This window comes from Cololabis saira, chromosome 20 (assembly GCF_033807715.1).
Source record: "Cololabis saira isolate AMF1-May2022 chromosome 20, fColSai1.1, whole genome shotgun sequence".
NCBI classification, from domain to species: domain Eukaryota; kingdom Metazoa; phylum Chordata; class Actinopteri; order Beloniformes; family Belonidae; genus Cololabis; species Cololabis saira.
The window spans coordinates 19,957,486-19,982,092 of NC_084606.1; the positions used below are offsets into that span (position 1 = coordinate 19,957,486).

At 39.9% G+C, this 24,607-nt stretch overlaps 2 protein-coding genes across 5 annotated transcripts; both read right to left on the reverse strand.

Annotated features, from left to right (window-relative positions):
- Positions 1-698: 698 nt before the first annotated feature.
- Positions 699-10,490, reverse strand: mfap3l (microfibril associated protein 3 like). Its single transcript, XM_061710032.1, has 3 exons — positions 10,362-10,490; positions 8,098-8,501; positions 699-2,946 (listed from the first exon to the last, which is right to left on the reverse strand). The coding sequence occupies exons 2-3, from the start codon at positions 8,366-8,368 to the stop codon at positions 1,796-1,798; spliced, it is 1,422 nt and encodes a 473-aa protein (XP_061566016.1). The 5' UTR covers positions 8,369-8,501; positions 10,362-10,490; the 3' UTR covers positions 699-1,795.
- A 3,790-nt stretch (positions 10,491-14,280) lies between these two features.
- On the reverse strand, positions 14,281-24,607 carry aadat (aminoadipate aminotransferase). Of its 4 annotated transcripts, XM_061710832.1 has the most exons (14): positions 24,409-24,455; positions 24,011-24,082; positions 22,786-22,954; positions 22,548-22,680; positions 22,223-22,297; positions 21,924-22,133; positions 21,645-21,710; positions 21,453-21,535; positions 20,847-20,943; positions 20,089-20,150; positions 19,897-19,961; positions 17,971-18,077; positions 17,418-17,519; positions 14,281-17,342 (listed from the first exon to the last, which is right to left on the reverse strand). In XM_061710832.1, the coding sequence occupies exons 1-14, from the start codon at positions 24,410-24,412 to the stop codon at positions 17,301-17,303; spliced, it is 1,287 nt and encodes a 428-aa protein (XP_061566816.1). In that variant the 5' UTR covers positions 24,413-24,455; the 3' UTR covers positions 14,281-17,300. The 4 variants fall into 4 exon arrangements, with proteins under 4 accessions (XP_061566816.1, XP_061566815.1, XP_061566813.1 ...); XM_061710831.1 differs by lacking the exon at positions 24,409-24,455 and adding an exon at positions 24,457-24,607 and having other exon boundaries at positions 14,281-17,519; XM_061710829.1 differs by having other exon boundaries at positions 14,281-17,519.

The window sequence follows — 24,607 nt, forward strand, 5'->3', positions numbered from 1 at the left end:
ATTTCTGCAGGTGTTTTGGTCACTGCTATTATTTGTAATATATTATATTATTTGTAATCAGCACAAATTATCTGTCCCCATATGATAAAATCCACCATCCCCCCTGATTTTTTTTTTACATCTCGAGTACTGAATGTAGCAGTATTTCAGCTTGGTGGTAGGACAGAACTGTACTGAGTTTTGTCTTTAACAAGAACAGTTGAGGTTTTGTTAATAGGACATCTTTTGAAAGTAACTCTGACCCATGACGGCAGCTGAACGGCTCCGGTTCTCCTCAGATCTTGTTACGCATCCATCATTCATGGCTGTCACTCGTCTACACCTGTTCACTGGTGCTTGCAGTAATTTGCTCTGCATTTTCAGAAACGGCATATACAATTATTTTGTTTCCCTATTTAAAAAAAAAAAAGAAAAGTTGTGTTTTGAGTTTTTGGAAAGTCTCTGCAAAGGTTAAAACCTGCAGTTTTACAGCAATCTTCATGTTTAAAGATGAATTAAATCCATCTCTTTAGTGACCCTTTTCACAGCAGACCTGACAGCCCGTTACCATGGCTACGGCTGTCCTCGCATCACTAACTGTACCCACCAGGACGCTACTAGAGCATGCCGTGCTTGAGAATTGAGAAAAATGTCCAGTGAAGCATAAAACATGAATATTAATGTTTTTGTAGCTAAGACTTTTTTAAAGTTGTTGGTAAAAAGAAAACGTACAACAGTTTTTTTCTTAAAGCACAGCAATTTTATTTTATTTCACTACAAAAGAGGCATGTCAAGAGCACCAGTAAAAGCAGAGCAGTGTCCAGCTCATCTTCGCCACAGACGAGACTTTTAGCCAAGCGAAGGAAGAAATGCAACAAGTCCTTATTCCCAGAGCAAAAGGTTCAGCATCTCCACTTATACATGCAGGCAGAAATGCAACTTTGTAAAGCCTCTGCAGAAGCAAGACAACGCTGAGTTCAGATCAGGAGTCGGATTTTAAATCTTTATATCGTTATGACAGAAAAAAGGAGCTTCTCTTTTCTACTGAAGAATCAGAGAAGACTAAAGAAAAAATTACTAATAAAATGAAAACAAAGTCACACCACTCTGGGTAATAATAATAATATAATACTCTTAAAATTATTTCAAAGGAAATGGCTACAAACTGCACCTAGAGGAGTCTGATCAGGAGAAACTGACCCACATCACTGGCCTGCTCATCTGGTACTGAAAGGCTGTACAATCATGACATTATAAACAAACTCATCCATATCTTCACCGGTCCAGCATGCATCTGTACAACAGCAGAGTGGTGTTGACGGTAGCTGAACGTCAACTCTTACGTGGATGGAGAAGGATTGCTTTCCATGGTCTGGAGAGAACAGCATGGAAAGCCTTTTGAGGCAGATTTTTGGACTAAATTGTGAAAATCGTAACACTATAAGAAACTAATAACTGAATACCCCCCCACCCAGAAAAAAAAAAGGTGACCTACTAACTTAACCTAGAGAATAATCTGAGCTATGACCAACTCAGCACAGGAAATGTTCTGGTACAGTCTGTGCTTACTACATTAGTAATATTGATAACTTATCCCATTTACATTCAAGCATGAAAGTTCAGACTGAGGAAAACGTTCAAGTATCTAAAAAGCTTATGATTTCTCGTCAGTGGATCAGCCTACAAAAGTTTTAAGAAATTCAGAAAAGACAAATAAAAATGGGATTGTTCTTTAAATGTGAAACAATGTTTTGTTGACCTTTTTTGTCTTCATGTGGAAATGCATAGAGTTAAATGATCACTCCTCACTGTTTCGTCACACATGGCTCTCGTAAAACACCTGGATGGGAGGGGTCCTGCTTTCCCTGGTTTCTGCAGCCGCTTCCTCGGGTTCTGCAGCCGCATCCTTTGGTTCCGCAGCCGCCTCTTCTGGTTCTGCAGTTGCTTCTTCTGATTCTGCAGCTGCTTCTTCTGATTCTGCAGCCGCTTCTTCTGGTTCTGCAGTTGCTTCTTCTGATTCTGCAGCCGCTTCTTCTGGTTCTGCAGCCGCTTCTTCTGATTCTGCAGCCGCTTCTTCTGGTTCTGCAGCCGCTTCCCTGGGTTCTGCAGCCTCCTCCTCCTCCTCGGCGGTCTTGTCTCCTACAGCTTCGGGCTGTTCCACGGAGGGAAGAGCCAGTGGTGTGTGGGAGGAAGGAGGAGGTGAAGATGTTGAGGCCTCAGGCTGGGATGAAAGGTCGATGCTGCAGTAACCTCCCACTGCGATCGGTGGGTGGACAGACGCCTGGATGGCGATGTGCTGCGGCTGCTCGTGCACAGAGGAGTTGTCCGAGTCAGCCGTGGGGGACTCGCTGCGCTCCCTGTCTCTCACCTGCAAGATAGTGAAGACATCCCTCGCCCCGATCGAAGCAATCCTACCCACGGCCTCTCTGCGCCACTCGGGAACATGCCTGACAAAGGTGTGTCTCATCTCCTCCACCCCGACCACCTCCAGGATCTCCTCCATGAAGGTGCGGCAGTTCATGATGAGCGGTGGCAGCGGGATGCTCCGAGCTAGCTCCTCGATGTATCGCGCAAACTCCATGGTCTTGAACTGCGTCACCTTGGCCAGCTCCAGCGTCTTGGCCGAGGTGATGATGGGGATCCTCTTGGCGATCTCGAAGGCCTTCTGCAGCTTCTCCGCGCCCTCGGTGCGGAAGAATTCGTTGATGGCTTTCTCCGTCTTCTTCAGGTGGCTGCTCATCATGCAGAGGCGCGTGATGTTCAGGATCATGATGATGGTGAAAGTGACCAGGCAGACCACCATGTAGTACACGCCCATGTCGCCGTTGGTGAACACCACGCGCAGCGTCACCGTGCAGTTGATGCTGCCGTACGCATTGGACGCCTTGCAAGTGTACTTGCCGCGGTCTGCGAACTCGATGCTGGTGATGTTGAGGACACCGTTGTCCAGCAGCCACCACTTCCCACCTGCGGACACACAGAGAAATCAAACACTGATCAAACCTAATGACTTCATAAACTTTACATTTTTATAAATGTCTATTTGTCCATTTACTGTACAGTGAGGGAAAATAACCGAGTCAAATTCCCCGTCTTGTTTGACCTGACTTGGCCAAATAAACATGATTCTGATTTGTTTTTGATTGTGCACAAGATCATGCAAAAAAAATAAAAAATTAACAAAAGAACAATCCATCATAGAGGTTTTGAGTGTTATGAATGTGGATATTAGTAGGTCAAATGTGGGTGTCTTTCAATAGTTTCATCTTTGGTTCAAAGGCCTTAAGGAAGGGAACAATGTTTGCAGATGCAGATTTTTTTTCTTTGCTCTTCCTGGTTATTTAAAAAAAGATTTTTAAAATTGACATGACCCTTGCCGTTTTCCTCCAACTTAAATATCTATATGTTTCAGTGAATAACGCCTTAAAAGGAACTGATGAAATTAAGACCTATGAGATAAACTAAACTTTAATTTTCCTTCAAAGCTGAAAATCTTCTACTTGGCGGTAAAAACACAGCTTCTAGTTTATTCATTTCACTATAGTGTGGAAAAAAACTGCACATTCTGCCCTGCTTTTAAAGTCAGGATTAACCTCTGGCAGCAACCCAGTGAATACGCGGTTCACTCATTAAGCAACTGACTGAAGTCAAACTTTAAACCACAAAAATCCTCTTAATGCATCTGTCTTCCTGCTGTGATGCTGCAGTAAACACTTCTCTGCAGTGGGTTTTTTTGTTTGTTGCTGACCTTTGCTGCTTTTGGAGGAACTTGTTTTCTCAAAGTTGCTTACATTTTACTTTTCGGACTCCTTAGAGAGTCTGACAACGTCAGGGAACATACTGCTTTGTCTAATATGTATATTCATGAGAACCTAGACATGTAGCTTGTTAGGAGGTCGCTTATGTTGATCTTCACTTCATTATCCGTGTAAATTATCCGTTGAATGTCGAGATAAATCAGTTGATGTTGCCCCCTCCCAAGTGTCCATGAACCCTCTCATGTGTTTGTTCAGACACACCAGAATGAAGCCGTGGCCTGAATATCTCTGCCACGCTTTCAATATTTAAACAGGAGGTTGCATTACATGTTGTGCAAGCAACATCAGCCTTTCCACATTCTGGGGTGGAACAACTAAAATGAGCATAAAACCTCTTCATAGGCTCATGTAAGCAGGTCAAGTGTATTTTATTAATAGTAGTAGTAAATGATTAAAGTTAGAGGCATTCAATAATACAGAAGCAACAAATACTGTAACTTAACCACCAACAACAGTAAACGTACAGGGGCGAGTAGACCGAACCATCTGTGTCAAACAAGTTTTTGAAAAAGCTTCAAACGTGTTCGACATGCAGCCTGACTGCAGTGTCCTACTTTGGTTGTCATCAGATTAATGAAGTGGTTGTTTGGACTGATAATCTCATCAGAATCAATGCAGTGCTGTATCAATCCTCTGGCAGTTCAAACCTGAATAGGTTTGTTTTCTGTTGGGAGTTCAATAACGCTCACTGTAATGTATAAATGTAAAAACATCATGACACTATGTCAGATTATTCGACCAATAACATCCAAGTCATAATACAAGGACAATTTATTTGAACTTTACAAACAACTGCATGTTAATAACTGGGCTTTCTGGATGGTGGAAGGAAGTTTATTGTAATTCAGAAAAAAGCAAACAAGTAATTTCTTATAGTTTGGCATAAAACTAAACGTGATGCCATCTGCTTATATTACCATATAAACCGGTTTGTCTTTTTTACTTTCTTGCAAAGCTGATTCTCTTTCAGTAAAAACAAACACATGAAAGTCGACAGTATCCATGTGTCTTTGCACAAAGTCATGGTTAAGTTGTATATTTATAGAGATGCACCGAGTCGGTTACTGATTTTTCAGTGAGTGTGACCTCTCAATACCGGTTTTGCCAGTTCTGATTTTTCGGAGAGAGCTTAACCACCAATAAGTTAAGATTGTTTTATACTCAAAGCTCCAGAATTTTTTTTATTTTTTTGGCATCATGGTTTCCATTATTAGGCATATTTTTTTTTTAATTATTTTGTTATTGTAAAATCCATAATAGAAATACTAGTTATATAGTTATTTGCTGCTATGTATAACTTTTCTTTTAATTATTATAGAAACGTAGGCTATAAACTTTGACTCTATAACTTGGTTGTGATAAATAACTCCAGAGTGAACTGTAGCTTCTCTTCAGTGTTGCTAAACCTTCGCTGAAGCACATCTGCGTGGTTTTAGCGATATACAGTCATCAATTGAAGTAGATTTAAACATTTAATCAAAGTTTTCCAAAAAACAAGAATGGATATTGTCAAAAATTCTTTCATAACATGTGTTTTTAATCCACTTTAAATGTTGACTACTGTATATTATTATTTTGTACCACATCAGGTACATTCATAAAATGCATTTGCTTTATATTAATTTACCTCCATTGAATTCCATATGAAAATGTGCAACTTGGCATCAGAAATAAACATAATTAAATACTGATTCAAAAAACTTCTGGTTTCACATCCAATAAGGCTCTAATACCACTTCAGATGAATTAATTTGAAGCAATAAATGTATTTACATTATGGACGAAGCCTTTTGTTTGGTAGTCTGCTTAGCCAACAGCTAGCCATCATCCATTCCCCATCAGAAGAATAGTGAAGCAATCAGCAGTTTGTACTCTCCAGAGACCCGGCGTCGCCTAAACGCAGCAGTAATCTCTGATTTCAGCACCAAAACAATATGTGAAATGGATTATTCCTCTATAAACTTTCACCAGTAGCTCCCTCATCCTGGATGGATGAAGCTGGTGGCCACAGCTAACATTCACTGACATAACATGGGTGCGTTCAAGTCGGCTACACATGCCAGTTTACCCATTTACAACATTACACCCCGTATTACGACCTCAGAAAACTTATGGCGGGATGTTGCAGTTCATCTGTCCGACAGTATTTAAGTCCTTAGTCAGTAAAAATGTCCATGTTGCTCCAGCTACGTGTGTACGCATCTATTTCACATTTGATGTGCTGCATACATTATATGTTGCATGTGCAAAACAGACCAGAATGTAATCTGTTCAAAAAAAAGGGAGGGTGACCTGCCGGTCACCGGTCAAGCTGAAAATCAGCAAATTCCGGTCCCTGTCCGGTCAATCGGTACATCTCTACATATTTTACATCCTTCACAAGAATTCAATGTCTCTAAATTTGGTTTTACAATTTCATTTAATGATTTTGAGGAGATTTCTGTGAGTTATAAATGAATTTCTCACCAACTGTACTGTGTGGGAGGAGTAAACATGGACAAGCATGTCAGATGGCTTCTATAGATATGCAGCATGTTCCCTATAGATAACAAAACACTCCTGCCGCCTTCTTCTCTACTATAATCAATTATTTCCCACACCAGTGTCTTCAGGAAGAGATGACTGGGAAGTCAGGAAATGCGCTCCGGCCGACTAACTGCGTCCCACCCATCCGCCTTTTCAGGCGAGAGCAACCTTTCTAATTTTATCTCCACTATAAGATCATAGAATGTGACTGATGTGCTTCCCAACGCTCGAAGTGGATTTGTAGGAAAAATAAACAATGTGCAGCATAGTGACACTGTTTCTAAAGAAAGTGCTGTTTATTGTGATAACAACAGGAAAAGTCAGCTCCTCCTTAATCATATTCCTGACTCTCTGAAGCTATAAACCCTGTTCTGGGTTTGTGGGTTAGGAAGCAATGCAGCCCTCCTGTCCTGGTGGCAGGTTTCAACAGGTTCGTGCAGGAGACATTTCTTAACAACAAACCACTCTTCCCTCTTCATTCCTCCTGAGGAGGATATTCAAGGATGGACAAAGGACACTGAGTCGAATGGAAATCTATAATAATTATGACACAGACCTTCCAAAAATGTTCCCCGCTGGAAAGCAAGACTGTCCTGTTCAAAGTCAGACAGACTCTACATTCTTTACAGCTATCTGAACTAAATCAATGAGCTTTGAAGGTTTTCTTTGTTCACTGTGGGGACCTTATAATGAAATCTGCAACTTTAATCTGCTCACTCACAGTAACTCAGTCTTCAGAGGAAAAAAACCCAGCAGCGCTGCCATTTCATGCATCACATGCCGTGTATTATAACAGTCTGGATAATGTTTAAGCTTTCAATTACTCTAAAAGGATCCGAGTGTGCTGGTTTGTAAGTACTGAGTACTTTAGCTGATTAAGAAGTTCAACTAAATGTTTCTCCGAGGGTTGAATTTAGCCATATCCACATTGCTGACAATGAGACTACAAATGAATGATACGACGGAGTATTAGGGCCAAACAAAAAAACAAAAAAAGGAAATTACGAGAATAAAGTCATAATGTAATGAGAATAAAGTCGTAAAATTATGAGAATAAAGTCATAATATTACGAGAATAAAGTCGTAATATTACGAGAATAAAGTTGTAATATATTATAAATATATAAATATAACTTCACAAGATGCTCAATATTCTTCATTTTAACACAGGGAGAAGACTATTCTTCCTATTAGAGTTCTCATAAATTACCACTTTATTCTCATAAATTACCACTTTATTCATTACGACTTTATTCTCGTAATGTCACAACTTTATTCTCGGAATTTTACGACTTTATTCTCGGAATTTTACGTCTTTATTCTCGTAATATTACGATTTTATTCTCATAATATTACGAGTTTATTCTCATAATATTACGACTTTATTCTATTACGACTTTATTCTCGCAACATTACGACTTTATTCTCGTATTGTTACGACTTTATTCTCGTAATTTTACGACTTTATTCTCGTAATTTTACGACTTTATTCTCATAATATTATGACTTTATTCTATTACGACTTTATTCTCACAACATTACGACTTTATTCTCACAACATTACGACTTTATTTTCGTAATTTTACGACTTTATTCTCACAACATTACGACTTTATTCTCGTAATTTTACGACTTTATTCTCATTATATTATGACTTTATTCTCGTAATTTCCAATTTTTTTTTGTCTTAGTTTGGCCCTAATACTCCGTCGTAGAATGACGAGTAACTAAAGGAAATATAAAACCAGGTTAAAAACATAACTGTCTTTCTCACCGTTCGTCGTGTCCAGAAGGTTTCCATGAGAGTTGAACCACTGAACGCTGGGGAACGGCTCTCCAGTGATGTTGCAATCAATCAGTGCGCAGCTCCCCTCACGGGCAATTATCTGACTCACTTTTGTGAACGCAACGGGGACAAATCCGCCATCTGTCACATTGCTATTTTCTGTGCCATTTCCAGCCGTATCCACCGATAAGGCCCCGGCGGTGTGGGAGGCAAGGACCGCCACCAGCACCAGCGAAATACATCCACCGGCCCAGTGCATTTTGGTAAACTGTCGGAGCGTCACCCAAGGGCGAAGAGACTGTCATTCCTCTTGTGCCTCCATTCTGCAGACTGGTTATCTCCTGATAGATGACGACAATTTGGCTCTCTGCTCTGGATTGTCAAACATCTCACTGTAACAACAAAGTTGATTGTATCAAACAGAGACAAGTGCAGCGATATTCAACATGTGTGGGATGTGATGCTCAGCAGATGGAACAAACTGATAATAAACCCTCAAAAATAAACACAGAACATCAACTGTTTACAGTATCTATTTCATTTTTATTTATTCCAATCATGGAAATATGCAAACAAAAGAAACAAGTAAAATTACGACACAATCAAAAGCATATTCCATAACCAGAAAGGAGCAGAGAAGAAGAAAATTGTATTATACCTTAATTAATATCACAAGGAAAGAAAAACAAAAAAATCTAAGATAGATTGTCTGTCTCCATACGCATATATTATACATTTTGACTATTTCATCCATACATTGCTATTTTTTTCTCTTTAAATTTCTTTTTAAACTGAAATATGTTTATACAGCCCTTTAAATCATAATGTAATGAATTCCATAACTTAATTCCAACAACAGAAACACTCATCTGCTTTAAAGTTGTTCGGGCAAATAAATGTTTAAAATTTAATTTTCTACGACTATCTTCATTATTTGAACTGAAAGTAAACACATTTATTGTAAGTTTTCTGGTAATGCTTTACATTTAGTGTACATGATTGTGAGTTAACTTAACCAAATCATCGAGTTTCAGTAATCTTGATTCACAAAATAATCTGTTGGTGTGTTTTCTCTGTAATGTGTATTGTAAATAACTCAATGTGCTCTTTTCTGTAATAAAAATAAAGGATTCATTTATATTCATATTTAAAAAAGAGTAAAAGAATATAATAACCCCCTTTCAAATGAGAAGAGCATCTAGTTTTCCTGTCGTAGAGGCTGAAACAGTTTAACATTTTAATTAAAAGCAAAGTAAACAGGTTTAAACCCTGCTGAGGATAAACAATGAAACCACATGTCGTCGTCCATTTCCTGTCAGATGTGAACAGTTGATAGACAGGTATTTGCAGCTGTCCTTTTCCCTTTTCTCTTTCCACCTGAATTATAACCTAGTTGCCTGTCTGCCCTCATAAAACTCACCGATGTCCCCATTTTTTATGCAATTAAGGAGATTTTATTGACGATGAAAAAGAGCAGCTCTACAACAGAAAGACAAAAATAAAAAACATCAATGACCTCTAATAAAATTAGATATTTAAACTGATGATCATTAACGCCCCTGTTGCACATGAGCCGTGATATTTTATTAAAAAACAGCCATTTGCTTGTTTAGTAGAAAAACCAGGGCAGCGCTGCCACATAACGGAGCGGCGTGGGCTCCGTCTACTCCCTGGTCCGCCTGATTGACGTGCCTTATGCTGCCTTAACGCTAATTTATGGTTCCGCGTTACACCGACGCAGAACCTACGGCGTAGGGACGCGGCGACGCGCACCCTACGCCGTACCCTACGCCGTAGGCTCTGCGTCGATTTAACTCTGAACCATAATTCAGGCTTTACGAGGATAAAACAAGAACCACGCTTATAGTTTGACGTAATTATCATCTGTAATTATGATTATTATCAAACATCAGGACTGTGCTCCTTTTCACTAAAGCTCTAAAGCTACTAAACCGAGAGAAAAGCGTCAGCCCCGTGGGACCCGGCTATGTGCTGGGTGCGGGTCATTTATATTGGGGGGTTTGGAGAACCGGGTTACAACCAAATGTTAATTTTATTAACCTTCCCGGCAGGTTATTTTGATAATAGTTAATAACCGTAGCAGATCGGACCCGGTGACATTGACACGTCTCATTTCAGGGGTTAATAACGGGAAACACGGCGGTACCGTCGACAGCATCCGCTAAATCACCCCCAAAACGACCCGAATATCCGCCCTTTACCCGCTGGAAACAGCAACAATACATACTCACACCCAGGTCTGCTGCCGGTAAACTGTAGTGTTAGTTTAGGAGAGGACCAGCAGTTAGAGCTGCTGCTGCGGAGCCGCCATCAGTTCTGGTCCGGGCGGGAGGAGGCGGTGTCTCCCCAGCTGGGACTGCTTTACCTGCTATTATTAACACCATATAGTCCATGGGCCCAAAATTTCACTTGTCAGTACCACTCAAGGTGACCACACTTGCTTATAATTTGAAAAGATCCATATCTGTAGATGATATTCTGGTATGATAACCAGTACTCGAGTTTAAAAAAAAAAAAATCAGGGGGGATGGTGGATTTTATCATATGGGGATGGATAATTTGTCCTGATTACAAATAATATAATATATTACAAATAATAGCACTGACCAAAACACCTGCAGAAATACTGCAGGAATGACATAGCAGCAGTTAAATGCAGCCTTCTGTAAGCTTTAAATATCCACTGGGCTTACATCAAATACATCAAAACACAACAATAAAAAACTGTTTTCTGAACTTATCAATATGACTCTGTCCTTCACAGGATAAGTCAAATGGAGCACTGCAAAAACTCAAAATCTTAACAAGAATATTTGTCTTATTTCTAGTTAAAATGTCTCATTTTAGTAAAAAAAATCTCATTACTGGAAAAAAACAACAATTTTCACCTGTTTCAAGTAGATTTTCACTTGAAATAAGTAGAAAAATCTGCCAGTGGAACAAGATATTTTTGCTTAAGAAGATAAATCTTGTCCCACTGGCAGATTTTTCTACTTATTTCATGTGAAAATTTACTTGAAACAGGTGAAAATTGTCAAATAAGTTATTTTTCTGGTGTTATTTTTCTGGTGATGACTCTAAATGTTGAAATAGAAGTAAAACCACATTAATTGATGAAATGACATAAGGGATGGAAAGGGGGGATGACAGTTTTACAGGGGGGATGATTTTGACCGTTATTATTTCAGGAGGGATGCCATCCCCCCTCATCCCCCCTCAACTCCAGTACTGATGATAACCCTTCCCGAGTGGCAGCTGTATCATAGTAATCAGCTCATGAAGTCACCCACCCCCTTCAGAAAATTACATTTTAGATGCTGCTGCATATCCTGGTTTAGACTCATGTACAGGATATCTGTCAATGTTTCACAATATTGTCTTTGGTATCATTTTAAAGGGGAGTTTAAAGCATTAATTCAAGCTAAGATGTGATACATTTCCTGAATCTTATGCTCCTGTGAGTATTCCAGTTTTTGTATTTTGTGTCTCTGTTGTTCCTAGATGACACAGGGATAAAAGATAGTACAGGACTGTCTCAGAAAATTCGAATATTGTGATAAAGTTCAGATTTTTCTACTTATTTCAAGTGAAAATCTACTTGAAACCAGTGAAAATTGTTGTTTTTTCCAGTGATGAGTCTTGTTTTAAGTGTAATAAGATTTTTTTACTAAAATGAGACATTTTAACTAGAAATAGGACAAATATATTCTTAATTTGGGTTTTTGCAGTGATCCATTTTTCTTATCCTGTGAAGGACAGACTCATATTGATAAGTTCAGAAAACTGTTTTTTTTATCCGTCCCCAATCTGTCCCCAATCTGCTCTGTTTTTCTGAATTAACGAGTTAAATATCTCAGAATTCCGAGAAAAGTTTTAATGAAAAAAAAATCTGCTCTGTTTTTCTGAATTAACGAGATACCTCACAACTTGCAAGAAGCTGTCAAATGAATGTAATACGCTTCCGTATTTTCTACCTTTGTAGAGCTACAATTTTACTGTGTTTTACTCCCTAGCCCACTTCCCTTTCCCCCCAAGTGGTCCTTGTCTCTTGCAAGGCCGTCTTTGTAAATAAGAATGTGTTCCTAATGACCTGCCTGGTTAAATAAAGGCGATTGACTGAATGAATATCAACTAAAGCGATAGAATTGTTTTTTTTTCTCTTTATCGTATAATGTTCACAAAGTGCAATGAGATTCATGTCATGGGTAGTGTATTTTGAAGGATCAAATACTCAACATCCCATATTATCAATTTAGCGTGGCAATCAAACTTTGAAAATCGTCTGTGCGCATGCGCAGAACCACAAAGTAGCATTTCTCGGCAGGTAGCAGACCGGTCCAGCTGCCAGGACAGGATCAGGCCCGGATTAACTCAGTGTGCTGCCCCAGGGGGACCACACACTAAAAAAGGGGAAATTTACCATGGTTATAAAGACCATAGATTTAAATGAACGTATTGCTGCTCAACACTCATACTACAAATACATGTACAGTAAGACAAGCAACCAACTAAGAGTAACACCACAGATAGACATGAGTCTACAAACGCCAAACTACACTGATGCTCCAATCAGAATGCAACTCACATGCCAATGTAACACCACATGTTAACTATCATCATCTCCATCATATATGGCCTGTCTGAGGACTACATGCAAAACTATTACAGCATATGACTAAACAATCAGACAGGCCTGAATGAGCTGGTGTGAAGGTAGGGAACAGCACATTAATAAAATGTGTAGGCTGTTAGATTTAAGGTTAAGTTGTTAAGACACTCACTCAAACACAATTCTTTTTATTTTATTATAATTATTATTTTAATGTATTTTTATTATATCATTGGTTACTGCTGTACCTGTTTGCTCCTCTTCCAGCAAATATATAGAGAAAATAACAAAATATGACATATATGGTCCAGTTAGTCATTTGATTTGGTGCCCCCTTGTTGGCTGGTTACCTGGGCGCTCGCCTGGTTCAGTGTATGGATAATCCGGCCTCGACAGGCTGGATTTGGGAATTGTGCACCCTTTGCATGGAGGGTAAGGTCACTTTACTCCAAATTAAGGTGTCCTGAGTTTAGGATAACAGTTTATGGGGGTTGATCTCTGCGTCTGAAAAGTAGGGCCAATGCAGAAATGCAACACAGACTCTTCCTAGAAGCTAATAACTAATTTGTGATTCCCACAGTTGTTAAAATAAGATCAAGTTAGTGCAAATGTCCTTTCTAGTTGATTAATTTCATTTGAACCAATACACACAATCATTAGATTAAAGTTTTCTTCTATAAACCATAATGTTCATGTAAGTTATGGTCCTGTTTACAGTGAAATAAATATGTGATGCTTTACAGTCCAAAAACATGCATACTAGGTTAATTGATGATTCTAAATTGCCTGTAGGTGTGAGTGTGTCTGGTTGTTTGTTTATATATGTGGCCCTGCAATAGACTGGCGACCTGTCCAGGGTGTAACCCCTGACTCTCGTTTGAAATTAGCTGGGTTAGGCTCCAGCAGACCCCCGTGACCCTGCAAAGGATAAAAGCGGGTATAGAAAATGGATGGATCGATGGATGATTCACCGGTTGTTAAAATATGATCAAGTTTGTGCAAATGTCCTTTCTAGTTGATTAATTTCATTTGAACCTATAAATACAATCATTAGATTAAAGTTTTCTTCTATAAACCATAATGTTCATGTAAGTTATGGTCCTGTTTAAAGTGAAATAAACATGTGATGCTTTACAGAAAGACTATTCTGTGATGAAATACAGCTGCATGCACGGGTATTTGTATAAGGTGTATTCAGAGTGCACAAACCTTTCCATAGTTTGCATAAACTTTGGAGGAAGTTCAGAGGAATCGAGAAACAGTGAAGTCCAGTACTTGCAGAGTTGAAATATGATGGAGGAATTATCCCTTGCTCTTATGTCACTATAGCATTCTTATCTGCAGACAAATCCCATGAATATATTGTTTTTTGAACCCCCCCCCCATAGCTCTCATATATTCAAGGTATATATAGAAATATGAGGACTAATTCATTTTAATGACCATACCATCTTACATCACTTGACCGACTAATAGCTGTAAAATATAAACAGGGAAAACAAGCGGAGATTTGTCCATAGTGTCATTTTAGAAATAAAGATCAATAACAAGATAATAAATGGCTGCTGGCCTTCAAAGGCAAATAAAGAGAAAACTTCTCATGGCAATTTTGTGATGGGTTGTTGACTGCATCTTAAGTAACTTGACATACAGTAACAAATAAATGGACTGTAGTCAAAAGCCACTCAAGCTAAGAGGCTGTGTAATGAAAAGCTGGAGGAGGTGGAGTGTCGTCCTGCTGGGCAGCAGAAATCAGAAGCAGAAGAGCAAATATTACAAGGAGAAATAAAGACACAGCAAAAGCTTGTGCACACAGAGACCAGGCCAGGGTTGTTCAGGCTGTTCTTTTGTGGGCCAGCCTTGATAAGTGATGACCTTGAAACTATAGTCCAAAAATTGATGTTATGCACCCAGGACTCAGCAGACAGTCAATATGTGACTCAATAACGCTCCATCTGTGCATAGACGCTGCGAATATGAAAGGGGATGTGGGTTTGTCGTCTTGCATTGGGTTGCATTTATTATTCCTTGACTTCATTATTTCTCTGCACGTGATTTCATAACGTTTAGAAGCAACTGTTGATTATTCTTCTTAGCTAACATCCAATTTAACCAGACATTTCTGTGTTTCACATCCAAACGAATGACATTTATATAAAACTTGATGCTTCGCTTTAGTTTTAACAAAATTGAGTCTAAAAGTGCTTTAAAAGCTCAATTCTTTTTAGTAGGTCGTACTAAACCAACTGTTGGTAAAGGCAATTACCATCATGTCAAGCAGACCTTTTTAGCTCAGGATTAAGAAAGCTTACTTTTAATGGATTTTTTTTATTTTTTTTTTTACAAGAGGATTTTTTTTACTTTGCCCTCCACTGATATAAATGTTCCAACAATCTTTCATCTCCTCCTCCCTGACCCTATTATCCTTCACAGATGAGTGTTTCAGCTGCACCAAAACACTTCTGAGAGCTCCATCAGTCTGTAACGAGACCTGCATCACCATCAACACAGCAGGGAGAAAGTCTGCACAAGAGGAAAAAAAACACAATCGGCAGATGGACGCTGTTGTTATCAGCAGGTACTGTTATGTGATCGCGAACTGCACAAGCTTTAAACAAATAGATGAAATGAGGTCAGACCTTTAGTAGATGCCGTGAGATTTACAGAACTAGAGTCAAAGATGAGTTTAAAGCTCTATTTGTACATATGGACTGAATTCAGGGTCTACCTAGTTGCATATTCTACGCAACAGCAAGAAAATCCTACTAAGCTGGCACCCTCTGTACTTGAATAAACCGGTCTTTAACAGGAAATAGTCCATCGGTTACTGGCTCTTCATCTTAGAGCCGCTCATATAAGATGATCAATAGTCTGATTGTTGAATGCTTTCCAAAAACAGAAAACATGAGAACGTGAGGTTTTATTTTACCAAATTAACTGTGAACATAGGCTTTTTCTCAAGGACTTGTGCATACACTTTAAGTGTATTTACTCAAAACCACTTCATGTTACCTGTTAATAAATGATTAACTGCTCAGATTCAGTCCTTTCTCTCACTAATCAGAGCTCTCTGACCTCAACGATAGGTAGAAGAGGATGTTTACTTTTACTCCTTTAGCTTAAAACCTTTTAATGTTAGGCCTTTCTACAATTTAGTTTGGCGTTTATAATCACGCCATAGAGCGTAACTATCAAATAACCAGGAATTAAAGTTTCACTGCTTTCGACTTATCCGTTTTCCTGTCACAATCAGAGCAGAAAGGCAAAAATAAAATGCTGGGATAAAAAAAAAAAAAAAGTTACAGAGAACTAAAACATAGATTAAAAAGGGCTAAACATCATTTGGAAACTGTGACCTTGTTCACTTTCTTCTGCAGGCAAAATCTGTGTATCATGTGAAGGTATCACACAGGCTTACGCAGGTTAACTCTTTATCGCTTGAAGTAGTTTGCTTATCTCAAGAACACAGCGACGAAGGGGACACGACCAAGAGTGTTTGCTTTAGTACAAGGCCAAACCCACGATGTTTGGGAGACAAAGACAAAGAGAGCCGAGTGATTGGGAACCAACAAGGCTCCAACGAAGGGAGGGTTAAGTCTACACTACGGTTCCTCTCCACCAGTTGAGCCAATTATATCGTAATCATATATCTAAATATTAGCATTTTTGTCAGTAGAAAACTATGATGCACTTTCTTGATCTGGTCTTTCTGGGAGGTTGTTCTGCCGAACAGAAAAGGTTTGTGTGTAAGTTTGCTTTGAATCTCCAATAAGAAAAACTTTAATTGAGAGAAGTTGTTTGTTTTTATTTCTAACCAAGTGTCTTCTTTCTCATATTAATGAGCATGCAGGATTAAACCACCTAACACTGCCAGCACAATCTGTTCTTGGGGATGAAATGTATCTTGATTACTCCCGTTTAAAAGCAGGACGTCAAGGAAAGGACTCGCTGGAAGACCCAGGTTTCAGGAAAATGTTCTAACAGTTGAAATGCAGTTCAGTTTCATTTACCTGCCTGCACATTCATGCCTCTTTAAAATAATATATTTCCCTCTCCATCTAATAATAATATTAAAAATAATAATACTATAAATCTATTTAAGGCGCCTTTCAGGGGACTCAAGGTCATCTTTACAGTGCACACAACACCGATTTGATGTAGTATTGTGTATCTGTGAAATCCTGCAGCAGACTAACTGCGCTTGCCGCTGTATTTCATATCTATAACCTCCAAAGTTATGTTTAACTGATTGAGAACCACAATAAACCAACAAAATAAAAGGCAAAAACCAACAATGATTAAAAATGTTCTATTTACTCTTTTGTACATTAACACGATAAAAACCTCTTCACTGAGTGAAAGAACAGTAGAGCAGCAGTTTGTTTTTTTCCAGGCTACGGTGGGTTGTCAAAGATGTACAATCATCCAAAGTGTTGCCTCTTGACTTTGGTTAAGACACAGTTTGAAGCAGCATCTTCATTAAACTCAAACTTAACCAACAGCTCACTAATACATTAAAAGGTCATGATGCAGCATCTGCCAGGAAGGACCACAGCTCACATCACAAGGCATCTTTGATGAGCAGAGAGAGTCTCCTGAAAGCCTGCGGGCAGAATTGAGGCCGATTAGAGTCAGCTGTGGGATGTGTGTTTGTGTTTGTGTGTTTGTGTGTGTAAACCTCATCGATCTGCTCTGGTGTGGAGAGAGAGAAGGCCGCTCTGACGTAGGGACAGGGCTCACTGCTGTTGATCATGAAGACACCTCCAGGGACCAGGAGGACCTTTAATGCACACAAACACATGGATGCACAACAAGCAGCGGTCTTCAAGACTCTTACTGCTTTGAAATAGTCCTCCATTGTGCACGTAACAGTTTATTTTGGGCTGAATGAGGGCTTTAAATACTCTTAATTCATCAGGGAGAAGTCTACCATGCAGAGACCTCGGAAAAGCCTGGCGGCTCCCACACTCGGAGCTCTACTCATGGCCAATCACCAAATGCTTCAGGAGTGGTTTACAGTGTGTGTGTTTATGTGTGTGTGTAGGAGGGAAATCTCACAGTGCACTCAATGACTGCTTTACATACGCCATCCTACGCTCTACTGGAACACAAATCTTGCCTCAGCTCAGAGGCAAAGCATCTCACAACAGTCTCAAACACGCAAATGCCTTGACTGTGTGGAAGTGGGTGGAGTTAAATCTCATGAGTTGTGCATTTTTGTGTGCGCTGACCTCTTTCTCCAACGCCTTCTCCATAATGAGCTGCTGGGTATCGGCTACGCCCTTTAGCTTCATCCACAGGAACATGCCTGCAGATGGGGTGTGCCACTCTGCCACATCTACACTCAAACACACACACACACACACACACACACCCACCCACTTTATGAACAAATAACTTGCAGTGTGTATTCTGATTCACAAGATGATTTACTTTTTCTCTTTTTTGTACCATTGCATTTTTAAATAACTCATGCAGTCTATTAAGTAGATTGCCTCCTCACATGTGCAGTGGCTGCAGCTGGAAGTGGTGTGGGCCATCAATGCACAAAAGCGAACAACTCAGTATTCAGTAAGTAGTGTGCTGCAACAACAGTTCATTGTTTTATTTGAGCATTTTCAATTCTGAGAATGACAATGAAACTACTGTCCACTGACTACTAACGCCCTCAATGTGGAAATATACTGTACACAAGTATGCATTTTTTTATGTTTGGCAGATGTGAAGCTGAACGAAGTGGGGTGTTACTGACTCTTTTTGAAATTTGAGACAGTAAAGCAGTTTTGCAGAGGATAAAAAAATGCACAAGTGTACTTGTTTCCTCTTTGAAATTCAGTTGGGCATTGAACCTCTTAAGCAGTTAGTGTGCATGCCTAAAACAAGTCTGAAACTGCTGATGGACCACAATCATATACCGGTACCTTGAATCGTTGTAATATTGTAGAAATAAAGATGGGCCATTAATCTGGCTTCATCTGTACTTGCAATGTACAAATTGCTGTGGAGCCGTGGAAATGTGTGGGGTGAAACAGTTCGGATGAGCCAGCCTCGCATGTTGCTGAACTCAGTTAAACTTTAACAGTAAGTGGTGATGCTTCAGGATAAACAAACCACGTAAACGGTTGATCAGCTCTCTGTGACGGCACCTGGCTATTAGCTCTTTTCGTAAGTCATCGTAAATTTGTGCCTTCTAATTTGAGTCAGACATCTGCGTGGGATTTACAAATGTTCATCCACCCCGGAGGAGCTGCAGAGTTGACATTTCAAATGTCATTACGGTGCCCGAATCTGAAAGAAACGGCATTTAGCTGCGTCAAGCCCACTTTTGATTAGCACAAGCTGCCTGCTTTCAACTAAGCTTCAGACCCTTCCAGGCCAATACACGCCCAGTGACTGGCATCGTTTCATAAAATCAGAATCACTAGAAATGTATTATCTTCACAGCATGAATGAATATATTCGGTTAGGTCTTTAGTCACATCTCAGATGTTAACTACTGAAATGAGAGCTGCAAAGTTGGGTTAAAGGAGATTGACTCACTTTTTTAGCCACTTTTTTAGGTCAGTCAATGAACTGCAATTTCTAATATTTCCAGGTTGGCTTTACTCTGGAAATAGGAACGTCGGTGCTTGCTCATTATCTATTTTGCACTTTTTGTTTGGTAACACATACATGCAAACACCTGCAGGCCACAGTCTGTCCTATCAGATCAAGAAGTTTTCTTTCAGTTCTCTGCACGCGACACAGCAGGCAACGAGTTTCACTTCATGTGTTTACATCAGTGGTGTATTTTCCTTTTTTTTTTTTTTTTATAAATGATACTCGCGAGGGCTGCAGCCTCTGCCATCTTTCATTGTTGATAAAAAATTATGTGCGCATTGATTATAACTATAAGAAAGAAAAACAAAAGAATCAATAGTTGGTAAATTAATGTCATTGATATGAAGATCTTTTTTCTAAATATATGCATCTGCTCCCTCTCTGGTAACTCGTCCATCAATAACATGAGTCTGGGAGAACAAACCTGAACACATGTGCGTCACCTAAATCTGTTGCCATGCGCATAAACGTCACACCGAGGTGCCAATATGATGATTTGAAAATTGCCGAAACAGCAACTTGTGAGTGTTTTTCTATTTCTGCAGGAGTCCACCGACCTCTGAGCCACTTGTCTGCAGAGCTGATCATAGCATCACGCTGTTTCCTGTAAAACTCGATCACGCTGCAGATGCAGAGAAAACCATTTCAGCTACTGGTGCAGGAGTTGCTGTCATAGTAAATATAGGCATCATTATTTGATCAAACTCTGTCCCAGACCAGTTAAACCAGTCATGCAGGAAGTCCTGTACCTGTCTATGTGCTGGAGGAAGCCCTCTTGTCCCCAGCTGTGCAACAACTGAGACACCATGAGCTGAAGAGGAAGCACACAACTCTGATTATACACTGCGAGTCACTCCTCACTACTAATTATTTCACTGTAAATTATTAGCAGAAATCTATCTTCAGATTAATACTTCAACAACACTGGTTTAGTTTTCACCAGTACTGCTCAACACAGACTAACACTACATAATTCTGCTTGTCCTAACTTGTGCTTGTTTCTGTGTTGAGTCCTTTTAACAGGTGTGTGTGCGTCTTAAACGTTTCATGCACTGGCCAAGATGTTTATCGGAGGAGGGTGTCGGCAGTTCTTTTATAGATCCCACTTATTCATCCTCTGCAGCTGCTGCTAATCCAGAGCCATCGCAGCATGACTGCAGGCTACTCATCTTTGCTCGGCATTAGTCTGTGCAAATCTGCCACACGTGAGAAAAAATGAAAACACAAGCTGCCAGCATGTGCAGGATTGGGATGAGTCTGCCGTCAAATATGCTTCACTGCAGGCGATTTCTGCACAGGAGCAGTGGACCTGCACAGCTCTGTGCTGTTTGCTGCATGGAGGTTCGTGAGGTGCTGTACTTTCCCTGTAAACATCATTTTCTAATAATTGTATATTTTATTTTAGTACATAAAGGATCAAATTCAACCCACCAAACAGAATGTCATGAAAACTAAAAAGTTCCCCAGTGATGCAAAAACTGACATCCAAAGTGAAGGTTTCACTCACTTGGGTGAAGGTGCTGGTGTGCATCGTTGAAGCCTGGATGTGCAGCACAAGCCTGTCTACCAGCGGTTTGGGACCAGTCACGAAACCTATCCTGAGCCTTAAACACACAGAGATGAAAGAGTCAAGCAAACCGGAGCAACTGAGCATGAAACTAGAAGTTAAACATTGCTTTCACTATCAAACTGGAAGATCTTCCCCTGCAACACTTAAACATAGATCTCTTTATGTTTAAGTGCTGTACAGACAGTGTATTTCACATTTTTTTCATCGTTTTACACAACTCTTATGACCGGTACAGTATCAATGCTGTCTTCCAATACTCTGATTTGGGTCTGTGATGTCACAGTGGGATGCAAATTTGAACAGCTCGCTGCATGTCATGTCAGAGATTTTCATTTCATTTGATTTTTGCTCTCATGCAAAGAAATGTTCAATGTTTTCATAACATTTCAAATGAAGCTTTTGCTTTCTGGCATACAAAGAAAAAAGAAATCAATCGACATGCAGAAATATAGTGCAGTATTGTGTTCTGATATGGACTTGTTGGGCCACGTCTATTCAATTTTAAATAATTACCACCACAAGCATAAACACTGAGTTACTCACCCTGATGACAGGATCTTAGAGAAGGAGTCTGTCCTGACGATCCTCCCATCAACATCCATAGAGAGAAATGTTGGAGCCCACGGCTGCCACATAAAAACACAACATAAACCTTTCTGAAGTGCTGCATATTATCTATCCAAGCCAAGATTGAAAAAAATAAATAAAGGAAAGATTTTCAGTCAAACAGAGAACCTTTTCAAACTGCAGGAAGTAGTAGGGGTCGTCCTCGATGATGAGCATGTCGTACTGCCGGGCCAACTGTTCAACAGCCAAGTGTTTGTAATGGAAAGAGTGAATGTGCAGGGTTTAATTAGACGCACCAACGGTCCACTGGCTGCTTTCTAAAAATATGTAGACTCAAAGAGAGTCATAGAATCTCCAGAGTGTACTTGAAGGTATCGCTGAGTGTGAATACACGCAGACACACACATCTCTGTGTCACTGCCTGGTCGCTACGTGAAGTACACAAACCTCGTACACATCTTTCTTCCTCTCAGCCGTCATGGAGGCACCAGTGGGGTTTCCTCCATTGGGGATGGTGTAGAGGATCTTGGGAGCGGTGCTGCCGGGCCTTTGGACCTCCGACGGATCCCAGCGAGACAGAACCTCCTTCAGGCCAGCGGGGATCATGCCGTGCTGATCGCTGGGGACGTTTATTAACTTGCAACCAAGAGGCTGGAGCTGCAGAGGCACAGAGTCTGGTGGTCAGCGCAGCTGGAATCAATGCATTTGTGATGTAGAAAGGAAAGGAAACAAATAAATGCGCTCACTGCTGCAAGCGTGCCCGAATACGTGGGTGCATCCAGTAGAACATTGTCTCCAGGGTTAACCAGCATCTCAAACAGCTAAAAGCAAAAGAATACGTGATAATTACTTAACTGTTGGGCTTCGGTGCCTCAATAATCAGTACAATTACTTCATTAAGTGTAGTTCCTATTTGAAATTAAAATAACGTCATTACTTTTAGGTACTATAGCAGTCTCAGAGGCAAATTTGTGAAAAACGAGAAAGAAAACAACACATAACAAAACTCACAAATTGCTGCAACGTAAAAATACTCAATAACACCAAGGCTGTAGAAGGTGGTGTTCTGACCTTGCAGAGCCCCTCCTGGCTCCCCGTCGTCACACACATGTCCATCTGGCCTTTTTCAGGGCTGTAGCTGGCACTGGGAGGCTTGTGCAGGTCCTTCTGCAAGTTCTTCATCCATGTCAGCAGCTCAGGGATTCTGCATGCAGGTGGAAGTCCGAGACAAGGAAGACATAGCAGTTGTGAAAAAACAGAATCAGTCCAGGTGGAAAAGTGTTTGCTCGAAGTGCCAATCTCATCTGACCCATTAGAGGCAGAGTACTGCAGGGCCCTCTTCATCAGTATCTCGTCAAAGTTGATCGTTTGGCCATTCTTTAATTGGATTGCTGCCGACTGGAAGGGGAAAGTGTTGGGGTTGGGAGCTCCGCCAGCCAGGGAGATGAGAGATGGAGGCGAGCGCTGCTGTAACTCAGCTTTTAGGAGAGAGACAGCATCAACAGTATCAGCTCACATTATACGATCCCCCCTAGTCTAACTAGAGATGGGTTAAAAGCAGAGAATAATTTCCCCTTGTGGGATGAATAAAGGTCAATAAAAATAAAAAAAAATCAATACTTCATGTAGTTGTAAGCTATTAAAACCTGTTTACTATCGTGTGAAAAAGACGGAGCGTACACTGAAGTTCTTTGTGTTAATAATTTGGCCCTCGCCAGGTTTTAAAAGTAGGTAAATATAACCTCAGATGAACAAATAAATACTATGAAGTGCTATCATTTATTCTTAGAAAAACAAATCCAAATTGTAGACACACAGTGTTTACAAACCATGCAGGACTTCCAACTTATGCATATAAGCAGCAGGTAGGCTGCTGCAAAACAAATTCACTGGGTTAATTGCTCATCAGTATGAGTGATCACCTCTATAAATGCTAAGTACAGCCAGTTTCTGGTCTGGAGCAGAAAGATGTGTGTTATGATTTATGACAGTATTATTAAATGACTACAAAAGTAGGACTTGCAAGGACAAAGCCTCTTCTTTCTACAATGAAGATGGTAGCATAACTGCTGGATAACTTATGCTTGCAGAGCTGCAATCAAAAAAATAAATCTGAAAACATATCCGTAGGACACCAGTAACTCTACAGCTAAAAACAAAATAACATAACTGAAAACCAATGCATTTGGACTGTAATACACATAATGTTTCTGTTGTCATCTTTGATCAGAATGTTATACTTAAACTTCCAGGTCAAGTTGGTCAGTTATCTCCAGTTGTCTTAATTCAGACGTTTTCTTAAAGAATAACTGAATCGTGACCTTTGTGGTTTAATAATTACCACATTCCCACCCTTGCAGCAGAGAGACATGCAGAAAATGGGGCTCAACAACCTTCCAGCTAGAATAAAATGTTTTTGTGCAACTTTTCAAGATAAATCATTCTGTACAAACAAGGGTGCATATCAATATTCACAATCAGTGTGTGTGAATACTCGTGTGATGTGGTTCAGCTTGTTGGGGAAGAGTACTCACTCAGCATCCTGATTGGGGATGGCTTTCTCGCCGCACTGACTGCTGTCAGAAACCGAGCATAATTCATGATTCCTGGAAGAAAAACATTAATCTTAGCTTCCTTTACGGCAAATACCTAAGGTTTATCCATTTATTCATTGCTATCTGTTGTTAAACGTCCACCATGAGGAATATGCTTTGTTTTCAGTGACATTGTATGTTGCATTTGTTTAATGTGACTTTTTACAGTGCTTTAAGGCAATTACACATACCGTATGTATGCTTGCACACAAACAAGTATGTTTAAAACTCCATCATATATAGTTGGATAATGACTACTGGGTCATAACATGGATATAAGCGGGAACGAACAAACTGCATTAATTTGGTGAACAAAGACTACAGAAATTATACCGTACGCATAAAATTTAGTGACACGACCACGTCCACTTGTGTGTGTTACTGACCTTGCGCATGTGGGGTCCTCGAACCGGGGTATTATGGGTAATGTATTTCTGGTCGTGAGTTGGCCGGCGGCGATTAACGGAGGAGTCCGTGGTAGTAAACTACATTACCCAGACTCAAGCAGAACATAACAACGCCACATACCAGCATTTA